Here is a 12,500-nt window from a genome sequence, read left to right as displayed (position 1 = left end):
ACTAGCCGATATTAAAGGAACGTTCTTCTTCTTAAATTTTTTTCTTAACTTCTTCTTCTTTCTTCTTTAATTGAGAAGATACAGAAAGTATATAAAAAGTATCGTATATATTATTTATAGATTATATATATATATATATATATATATATATATGCGTATGTGTATGTGTATGGTAGACGTGATATAAAATTTCGTAATTGGTTAACATGTGTAATACATAGTAACGAAATAATTTCATTATCATGATAGATTTAGGTGAAATTCACTGACAATTAACTGGGAATAATTTCCAACGTTGGACGTCTCTCACCTTGTCTGCATGTAATTGTAATAGTTAGTAGTAGTGTAGTAGTAGTAGTAGTAGTAATAGTAATGGTAGTAGTAGTAGTGGACCCTTGATTCGTCACATGCCGGCGGCCTTTGCGTGTTACTGACATGCCGGCCGGTTCGTTTCATCCACAATTAACGTACGTAATTATTCGATCCATTGCCTTTCAGCAATTTTCGGATCTAAGGTTGTTCGACAAATGGGACAGATCACTGATTATTCATTCAATTCAACATTAAATTTTAATATTTATCATATATAATGAATTTTAATTCAATTATTATTATCTCTTACATTCGAATCTTTCATATATATATATATATATATATATTTTATATATATATATTATATTAAAATATAAAATATAAATATAATAGTAATAAATATTATATTTATATTTATATTTTATTATATATATATAATATTAATATTATATTAATATTATATTTAAAATTTGATATATTATATTTATATTTTATTTATATTATTTTTTATTTCGTATATATATATATGAGCCGTTTATTTTGAAGGTGGCCTAACTCCATTTATCTTCAAATCGAGATATTTAAGGGTTTGCATTTCAATGAATTTAAAAATATAGGTATAGGATACTAATGAGTCATACTACTTAAGTGTATCTAAGGGTGTTAAATTTATAGTTCCTATTAAAATAGTGGCAATTATTAAGTGAATAATATGCGTTTTCTTATTAAGAATGGAGTTAGGCCATTTTCAAAATTAACAATCAGATTCATTATAAAATTTGAAGATGCCCAAATCCATTCAAAATAATTTAAGATGCTTCAAATTGAAAAAAACAATACTCAATTTATTTTACGTATCTATATTATATATATATATATATATATATATATATATATATATATACATATATTTTTATTTAAATTAATATTAGAATTAATATATGAATAATATCAATTATATAAAGTATAATGTTTTTATTAGATTTATATATGATGATATAAATATGATTGATGGTAAATTTTAAATAACACGTTTAGCTTTCTTTGATATTAGCCGAAGGAAAGAAAAGAAAAAGAAAAAAAGAAAAAAAAGAAAACAGAAAAGAAAAGAAAAGGAAAAAAAAAAAGAAAGAAGAGAAAGGAAGAAAGAAAGAAGAATAGATAGAATCTATTTGATGTTATACATGTTAAACTCGATATATCGAATTTAAATCGATTTTGTCGATTTCGATCACATCTTAAATTATTATTCTATTATTGAAAATAAACACATAACGAAAAATTAAATAAATTTAATCTAATCTTTACTTATTTAATTATTTTCATATTTATTATTCTATTTCTCTTTCTTTCTCTTTCACGAAATATATACATACATACATACATACATACATACATACACTCATACAAAAAAGGGATAATAATAAACGTAGCATCATCACGATCGGACAAGAATGAAATATGAATCAGATAACGGTGTTATAATTAAATGAAATGGATACCAGGGCATGTCGACGCGTATCGAATCGAGTTATGAAAGGATCGCGGTAACGCATTGGATGGCACGTTTCAATAATCGATATCGAGTAGTATCACTCAAACGATCCAATTAACAAGACTAACGATCAACCTTACCGTTTCGTAATTCATGTATATTCACAAATACAAGTTAAAAGACGATGAAATTGACTAGAACGAGAGAAATATATATACATATACATATATATATATATATATATATATATATATATATATATATATATATATGTAAATAAATAGACGGATAGATAGATAGATAGAGAGAGAGAGGGGGGAGGAAAAAGAGATAGAAAGAGAAAGTGAAAGTGAAAGAGAGAGAGAGAGAGAGAGAGAGAGAGAGAGATGAAAAAGTTTCAAAGAAGATTCAAAAGAGAGAGAGAGAGAGAGAGAGGAGGGGGAGGGGATCGGGGAGGGGGGAGAGAGGGAGAATAAAGTAAGCTCGTTTCAAGCGTGGATAATTCACGGAGAATTCGGAAAGGCCTGCAAGTTTCTCTTCCATTTGAAGAAGTAGAGGAGGAGAAAGGAGGAGGAGGAGGAGGAGGAGGAGGAGGAGGAGGATGAAGAAAAGAAAATAGAAGAACGACGATCGAAAGAGACGAAACCATGGACGATGATGAACTTGAAAATCTTGATATCGTCCTATCCATCGGTCCAGAAAAAGTCCTCTCTATCGAGAAAAAGGAGGAAATCCGAAAGGGGGAGGAGGGATGATAGAGGGGAGAGTGAAAAAAGGAGCCGAATGAAGATGCCCTTGGGTGAAAAGGGGTAGGGAAGGGAGGGAAGGAGGTAAGGGAAAAAGAGGAAGAGGGGGGAAAAGAACTGATGGGGTAAACTTGATAGGCGACAGAAAAAAAGCGGGACTGAAAAAACGCGGCTACTGTGGAAATATGAGGTGGTGGGTGGTGGTGGTTGAGGGTGTACGGGAAAATGTTCGTCTTGGAAAATGTTTAAAGAAGGAAATTAGGTGGAAGAAAATAAGAGAGACAGAGACAGAGAGATTGTGTGTGTGTTTGTGCGTGTATGTGTGTGTTATGAAAGGACCGATGCGTAAGATAAAAAAAACTGCAAATTGTCTTAAATATTTTTCAATCTATTTATCCTCTCTCTCACACTCTCTCTCTCTCTCTCTCTCTCTCTGTCTCTGTCTCTCTCTGTCTCTCTCTTTATTTTTTTACTCGTATTCTATAAAGACCACTAGTTTTCAAATCTAATAATTAATAGACAATATAAATGAATATAACGAATGATTTATTTTCGGATTAAATCAATGTTTTGATTGAAAATCATTTATATATATATATATATATATATATATATACACGATACGACTTTTATTCGACTTGCCATGGCATTTAACCACTCGCAATTGTGTACTTTAATCGTACTGAATTTGTTGCCGGAAGGGAGATACATGGTATACGCTATATTCTCCACATATACACGTATACTATATATACGTATATGCATATATACATACAAACATATGTACGTATGTACACATCGTAATGGAGCGGTATGCTCGTTTCAATGTAAAACGGTTTACTAAGTTGAGGATTACTCCGTGTCAATGACATAAACTCGTGAACGAACCATAAGATAGATAGAGGCAGACGAATAGATAGTGAAAGTGAAATAGAGAAACTGTCTATATTTGTATGTGAGTTAAACAGAGAAAAGATCGATACTCTACGAACTATGAAAATCATCATCTTCATTTATGATTATCCATTTGAATCGATTTGATTTACTCTTGTTGGTTAATTGTATTACGTTAATTGGATTTAATTCGTTTCTAATTCATCGTCATGTACCGATATATATAATTTTTTTTTTTTTTTTTTTTTTTTTATTAAAGATTTATTAGATTTTTCTTATCGAATTTATTGATCATTCTCTTCTTCTTTACATTGATTTAGAATTAATAAAATTGTATTTTTTCTTTTTTTTTTTTTTTTTTTTTTCTTCAAGAAGAATAAAATATATTGAAAAATATAAATACGATTATTACGATTATTTTTCGATATATTTTATTAATTAATATTTTCATGTGAAAATTATTGTTTATTTGTTTATTGAATTATTTGTTTATTCCTATTTTTTCTCATATCATGTTCTTAGTTTGTTCTATATATTACATTATTTTAATCAATTATAAGATTATGCATGTATTATATCGTAAGTTTTGTCATAATATTATATTGCATTTAATGCAAATAATGTTTATTTATTATTTAATAGACTTTTAATTCAGTTTAATGGGTCAGTGAATATTATTTATTTATTATGAATTCATATAAATAATATAAATTATTAAAACAGTATTATTATGACATATTATGAATTGTTATGAATGAATTATTATAGTTTAATTTCGATGAATGATTAAGTAAAAAAAAAACAAATTAAAGAAAAAAAGATTGCGATTAATTATTTAATAATTACTAAATTATTATGAATTATTATAATTTAATTTCGATGAATGATTAAGTAAAAAAAAAAAAAATTAAAGAAAAAAAGATTGCGATTAATTATTTAATAATTACTAAATTATTATGAATTATTATAGATTAATTGAAAAGAAAATTTTTTTACTTTATAATAATTAATAATAATTGCTTTAATTTATGATAATAATTCATAATTAATAATAACAAATGAATGAAGAAAAAAAATTGAGAAGAACAAGATTAGATTTAAAAAATGTATATTAACGTTGCAAGATCAATTAATATGATTTATTTATTGTCAATTAATATGATTGACATTATAAAGAAAGAGTTAGTGAATAAAAAAAAGAAAAAAGAATGTGCAATTAATTAATATGAAATAAATAATGGATTTATCAATAAAATTAAATTTCATGATAAATTCTTATATAGATTATTATGAATGAGAAAATGTTATCCAAAAAGTAAAAGAAAAAAGAAAGAAAAATTAATAGAAAATGAAAAAAGAAAAAAAGAATGGAGATAATTAATAATGAAGGAAAAACAGAAAAAAAAAATAAATAAATAAAGAGAACAAATCGACTGGTCGTGAGAAATATTAATTAGAGTAAAAAAATGTATATTAACCTTGACAAATCAATGAATTCATTATCAGTCAATATAATTGATATTGTTAAGGAAAGAATTATTGAAAAATAAAATTAAATTTCACGAGATAAATTCACGAGATATACTAAATGTAGATTATTTTGAACGAGAAAGTGTCACTTAATAAAAAAAAAAAAAAATTAAATAAATAAATAAATAAAAAAAAGAAAAAAAAAGAAACAGAAAAGAAGAAGAAGAAGAAGAAGAAGATGAAGAAGAAAAGAAATTAATAAAAAATGAGAGAAAGAAAAAGGAAAAAGAAAAAGAAAAAAAGAAAAAATATTGAAATAATTAATAACGAATGACAGAAGAGAAAAATCGATTTGATCGTGAAAAGTGTCGATAAGATTTAAAAAGAACAAAAACAAAAAAAAAAAAAATAAAAGAAAAAAAGAAAAAAACCAAACAAAATAATAATAATAATAAAAAACAAAAAAAAAAAAAAGAGCAGAAAACTGTATATTAAATTAACGAAGTCGATGGTTATTATTTATCAGAACGTTGCACATTGAATGCCGCCGAGTTGTTGAAATAATCGGCGATATTTCATCGTGGTGCCGTCGTGTATCATAAATCTTTTAGGGGGTATGGTGGTTCTCGCTCGATTGTTGCTGGCAATGTAAACTCGGACGTAGATACTCGGCTTGTAAACAATAACAAAACGTGGGCGATGAAACAACCTTTTGCTTGTGAAAGTGATCAGTCACTGCTTAACTTTCGAAGAAGCTTTACCTCTTCCTGACTCTCTCTCTCTCTCTCTCACTCTCTCTCTTTATCCACAGTCTCGCTTACATAATATATAATATATAATACATATATATTATACATAATATACAATATATAATACATATATATAATACATATATATTATATATTATATATTATATATATATATATATATATATGTATATTAATATAAACTTATTATAATAATATGTATACGTTTAATACTTATATACTAGGTTGGAAACTATGAAACGGGCGTTTTTGTTTACTTATTTATTTTCATTCAACGCCCGTTTCATAGTTTCCAACCTAATATATGTATTATATATATACATATATATATATATATATATACATATATATATATATATATATATATATATATATATCTTTTTGACGAAGTTACGACGTCGTATTATATTAACTCGACAAATTGTTAAGAAAAATGATATGAATCGTTGATTTTGAAAATGGGACAAATCCATTTTATATTATTGCTTGGATATTTAATGATTTGGATTTTTTATTTGGATTAAAAAATATTGATAAGCAGTAATAAAAGTTATTTTGAAAGTTTTTCTTTTTCTTTTGTCATCTTATTTCATATAAATCTAATATAGAATATAATAATTAATCCGTGTTAGATCAATAAAAAAAAAAAAAAAAAAAAAAAATCATAATTTAGCAATGTGTATATGTGCCAATGTACTTTTGTCTCACATTGAAAATAAACTCGTCGATAAATATCGTCGTTGAATTAAATTATTAATAATAAATATTGTATCGATATTTAAAAGATATTTATTGTGAATTCATTTTGAAAAACAATAAATTTTATATTAATTGTGTAATAATAATTAGCTTTAACTATTTAATACTTTTCTTTTTCTTTTTTTTTCTCTCTTTTTTCTTTCACATAATAGACTTTTGCGCCTCCACTTTCAAAATCAACAGCTCTATTATTATTCTACGAATTTGTTGTTACTTTTTTTTTTTTTCTTTTATTATATAAAATATATTATATAGATATATATATAAGTAATGCTAAAGCGTATATAATGTTATAATCAATATTTTACATATTCGATGATAATAATATAATAATAATAATAATAATAATAATAATAATAATAATAAAATCTGTTAACACGTTCCGTGCCAAGGCATTTTTGCCTGACTTGTCGTTCAGGTGATTTGATATTTTGTCTAAAGAAAAAAAATGACTGCGTGTACCACCGGCGGTACACGCGCACCGAAGATCAAGTTTAACGTGTACCACCGGTGGTACACACGGCACAGAACGTGTTAAAGAAACTTATTACGATTTTTCTCCAATTCTCATTGTAATCTATTGAATTGAACGATTGTTTTATTTACGTTTCTCTTTTTTTTCTGTTTTCAGATAATTGGAAAAAGAAACAAGGACGAATCGACAATGAAACATACGTCGATAATGTCCAACGACATTCTATTAAGGGTATGTCTCTTCGCTCTACTTATCGTTTCGAGTTTGGCCGCTACTTCAAGGTCACGTGGTAAAAAGAAGGTCGCCAAAGAGACCAAGGAAATTAACATATGTGATATCGAGGGTCGACAAGCGCCAGTTTATTGTTACTGCGACAATAATGGATTGAGGAATGCAACCGATGCTAATTGTTTGGTTTTAAATAGAATCAAGGTCGACGATCCAATGTGGTCCTATTTCATATCGCAGATATATCTAACGAAATTAGCCCTGACAGTACGTGCATCCGGTACATTGGATTACATACCAACCGATGTTCTAAGACAATTGAAAAATTTAAAGATCGTTGCGTTTCAATACGCCAAAATCGAGGAATTAGGTGAACGTTCATTCACAAATCTATCGTCGATCACCGACATCAATCTAAGCAGAAACATGATCGTCGTATTGAAGAAGTATGCATTTGAAAATATCAAGGAATTGAACGTCGTCAATTTGGACGACAACAGAATAGCTGAGATTAATAGGTGAGTTGTCTTTTTATTACGTTTTTTGTATATTTTTTTTTTCTTTCTATCTATCGATTTTCGATTATTATTAACTAGCGTAATATGAAACAATTCGATTGCTCTTTTTTTTTTTCTTTTTTTTTTTTTTTTTCTTTTTTCTTTATAAATGTAATTTTCTTTTCTTATACATTTATATTATTTATTCTTTTATTATTTATTTTTGTTTAATTTTATATTTATATCATATATTTGTTTATTACTTCTTTATTTATTATTATTATTTTTTTAATATATATCACATATTTCTTATATATATATATATATATATATATTTGTATATGTATTTCATACATGTATTATTATATATATATATATAAAGAAAAAAAATATATATATTAAAAAAATAATAATAATAAATAAATACGTGATAAATATATAATATAAATATAAAATTAAAAGAATAAATAAATATAAATATGTAACTAATATATATAATATATATATAATATATATATATTATATATATATATTATAATTATATATATATGTTTATTATTATTATTAAATATATATATATGTATATTATTATTATTAAATATATATATATATATATTATTATTATTATATGTATAATATAATTATTATATATATATATAATAATAATTTTTTTTATATGTATATTTAAACAAAACCATTTTTAATATACGCTCGATGAATAATTTAACGATGAATTTGTGCACAATCAGAGATTCGATATTATACGTTATTAAGTGATTTAATGGATTAGAAAATTAATGAATTTTAATCGATTTGACATACGTTTAATATCGTTGTCATGGGCCTCCGGTGGTCCACGTCGGATTTTCAAATTCAGGTCGTTGTTATCATTGTTATTATTATTGTTATTATTATTATTATTATTATTATTATTATTATTTATTTATTTATTTATTTATTTATTTATTTGTCTTTTTCTGCTTCTGCAATATGTTAACTGAAGCATTATGAATTTAATGCTGCCCTAATGTAACCAGCCGGTGCCAATAATTATCATATATAATGCAATTTTTTTTTTCTTTTTGTTATCAGAGAAATATTTTTTGCTATGTGAATAACAACAACAAAAAAAAAAAAAAAAAAAAGAAAAGAAGAAAAAAATTAAGAAAAGAAAGTAAAAGAAAAATTCTCACAAATGTCTCGAAGAAAGAAGACATTGATTTAATTTAACATTGATTTATAAAATGTCGCGATGAAAATTAAGAAAAAAGAAAAAGAAAAAACAAAAAAGAAGAAAAGAAAAAAAAATAAAGAAAGAAAAAGAAAAGAAAAGAAAAGAAAAGAAAAATGTTCCTCGAAAATTATTCGCTTAGAACGATTAATATTCATTCGAGCTGTTCTTTAGAAAAATCGAATATTCAATCGTTAATATTAATGAAACCATCAGGAGACAAATGACCGACGAGATTGACAATAAAAAGAATAATAAAAAAAAAAAAAAAAAAAAAAGAAGAAAAAAAGAAAAAAAAGAAAGAAAGAAAGAGAAAAGGATAGGAAAGACACCCGAAAAGAAAGAAAAAAGAAAAAGAAAAAAGAAAGAAAGAAAGAAAAAGGAAAGGAAAGAAAAAGGATAAAGGAAAAAATCCTTACGATGATTACTCACTTAGAACAATTAATATTCATTTGCTGCTCTTTCTGAAAGAGAAAAATGAAATGAAAGAGAGAGAGAGAGAGAGAGAGAGAGAGAGAGAGAGAGAGAGAGAGAGAGAGAGAGAGAGATCAAGACAAAAAAGAAAAACAAGGAAGTTAAATCGTTAATATTAATGAACCATCGTGAGACAGGTACGACCCAACAAGAGAGAGAGAGAGAGAGAGAGAGAGCGAGAGAGAGAGAGAGAGAGAGAGAGAGAGAGATCGATGACTATGTCAACGAGTTAAGGAAACTTTTATTCCCATCAATTTTTCACCGAGTGACGATGTCTCGATTCGCGACCCTTGTTCACAAGCACGTCACTATCCCTTTGCAACACCATCACCACCATCCCCTCCATCCCCCTTCTCTATTCTCTCCATCTCTCTTCACCCTTTTTTATCTCCTTCATTTTTTTCTATATATATATATATTTTTTTTTTCTTTTTCTTTTTTTTTTTTTTTAATAAAGAAGACTGATCAGTCTTTTCCGTAGGGAAAACAAATGAAAGCACGAATCCCTTAAGCCCTTGAGTGCTGCTCTTCGGAAATTGTGTGTCACCCCAGGGGTGTAAAAAATACGTGGCTCCTCTCGTTTCGTGCGAACCACTGCTAGCAATGAATAACTAACTCCTGTATCATGCATACATACATACAGACACACGTGTGTGTGTGTGTGTGTGTGTGTGTGTATGTGTGTATGTGTGTACATATATTGCATATGTACGAGGAAGTACCACCTATCATCAAATACATTCATGCTTACGTATTCATCTACATACATAGGACTTTTATCGAGAGTTTTAAAATGACTTCGCGCATATATTTCATACATTTCTATTTACCATATTAACGACAGAACCTTTTAACGTTTTATTTATTTATTTTTTCTTCTCCTTTGCTCTTTCCTTTTTCCTTTTTTTCTTTTTTTTTTTCTTTTTCTTTTTTTTCTTCTTTTTTTTTTTGTACATCCTCAATATCTCCACTACTCTTGTCATAAATTCATTTCTATCTATAATATTTCTGTTTTCTCTCTCTCTCTCTCTCTCTCTCTCTCTCTTTCTCTTTCTGTTTCTCTTTCTCTTTCTCTTTCTTTCTCTCTCTCTCTCTCTCTCTCTCTCTCTCTCTTTCTCTTTCTGTTTCTCTCTCTCTTTCTTTCTCTCTTTCTCTTTCTTTCTCTCTCTCTCTTTCTCTCTCTCTCTTTGTTTATATTTCTTTTCTTTTCTTTTCGTTCTTTTCCTTTTTCTATATTATTTCGTACGAAATTTGAAAAGTGAATAGAAATTATATACGTATGATAGAAATGTATGATAGAGAGAATATAAGATTTTGATTTAATAATATTTTTGAAAGTTAAGAGAGTTGCGACATTAAAACACTTACGTATATTTAATTGATTTAATTTATAAATATTTTGATGATATTACAATTTTAATTGAAAATAATTTTTCGATTGGCTATACTTCCTTAGAAATATCTACGCTCTATTTCTATATATATATATATATATATATATATATATATATGTTTTTTTTTTTTTTTTTTTTAATGTTTTCTCTTCTTTATTATTATATAATATATACATTTTATAAAAATATATAGTATACATAAAATATAAAATATATCTATAAAGTCAAAATTTTCTTTTCTATGTGTCGTAATATTCGTGGCGATTAATTATTTATAAATATTTAATATTGAATAATTTTTTTTTTGTTTTCTCGTTTTTTTTTTTTTTTTTTAATGTATACGAGTTAAATTTAAGAGTTAAATTTACGTTGTGTCATCTGCTGTTTCTCTTTCTCTCTCTCTCTCTCTCTCGTTATTTTTATCTCTCTCTCTTTTGTAATTAATACGTTGAGGTCTTTGTAATATCTTTTGTATAAAACAGCGACGACATTCATGACATGGCTGCTTTCCATTTTGATAAAAATTTACCGGATGATGAAGAAGAACGAATTAAAAGATACGTCTTTTTTTTTTTTTTTTTTTTTTTTTTTTTCTTATCTCTGTCATAATTCGTTTTTCCTTTTACAAGGGTAAAAACCACTCTTGTGGTTTTGACTCTTGTCCTTTTTTTTTCCTTTTCATTTTCTTTCGTTTTGTTCTTTTCTTTCTTTTTCTTTTTTTTTTTTTTCATTTTTTTAATATCTCTAACTAATGGAAAAGAGAGAGAGAAATAAGAAATTGCAAAATTTTGACGATTTCTCGTAACCAACGAAATAGTGGAACAATTGAATGTTTCGAAAAAACGAGTAATTATTTTTTTTTTTTTTTTCTTTTTTTATATATAATATTGAGTGGCATCGGGATCGATGCATTAGAAAGGTAAAAAATAAAAAAAAAAAAGAAAAGAAAGGAAAAAGAAAAAGAGGAAAAAAAGAAAGAAGGAGAAAATAAAATACGATTTTATTTAAAGAAACGAAGTTGACCTTTGCATGACCCTTAACACATCCATATTTGAGGAAGAAAAAAGAAAAAGAAGATATAATAATAAAAATAAACGATATCGGAATATCATGATGGATGGGAGCCTGTCTCCTTCTCGTCGAGATCACCATTATACTTTTAGTCAAAATTATTTTTCACTTGAAAATCATTAATACAAAATTAATTGAAATTATTAATTCACAATTACGTTACGTTACGTACGTATATTCAATTATTCAAACTTGTATACACGACAAGTACGTATATTAAAAATTGACAATAAGTCGAAGAATAATTGCTATTATTTTACAATTGCTTGTATTACATGGACGAGTAAAGTATAAAGAGAAAGAGAGGGATAGATAGATAGATAGATAGATAGATAGATAGATAGAGAGAGAGAGAGAGAGAGAGAGAGAGAGAGAGAGAGAGAGAGAGATAGATAGAGAAAGAAGTAAGTACACATAGAGTCGATTAAAATCGTGCGATATATATTCCTCAATACTCACCATCCATCATCATACTTTTCAATCGATTCGATATCATACTCCATTTTTACCCCGTTTTATCAAGTGCGACGTTAAAAAAAAAAAAAGAAATGGTGGCGGGGGGGGGGGGGGAAAGAAGATCGAGAGGTGGTGAGAGAAGAACAGCGTGCGGATTCAAAAATTGACGAGAGAGGATAATACAAACGTGTCATCGTGCATGATGAAACCAAAACATGATTCCCAACGGTA

General features: G+C 26.6%; 1 protein-coding gene across 1 annotated transcript in view; it reads left to right on the top strand.

The window, feature by feature from the left end:
* Positions 1 to 12,500, top strand: part of LOC124429753 (connectin) — a 352,695-nt gene that overhangs the window by 191,585 nt on the left and 148,610 nt on the right. Inside the window, exon 4 of the mRNA XM_046975392.1 lies at positions 7,075 to 7,664. Coding sequence (XP_046831348.1) covers positions 7,108 to 7,664 — 557 coding nt within the window. The 5' untranslated portion in view covers positions 7,075 to 7,107. The remainder of the gene's footprint in view (positions 1 to 7,074; positions 7,665 to 12,500) is intronic.

This window comes from Vespa crabro, chromosome 16 (assembly GCF_910589235.1).
Source record: "Vespa crabro chromosome 16, iyVesCrab1.2, whole genome shotgun sequence".
In the NCBI taxonomy this organism is placed as follows: Eukaryota; Metazoa; Arthropoda; class Insecta; order Hymenoptera; family Vespidae; genus Vespa; species Vespa crabro.
Note: the sequence above shows the minus strand (reverse complement) of the source record. Positions and strands in the feature narration are given on the sequence as shown.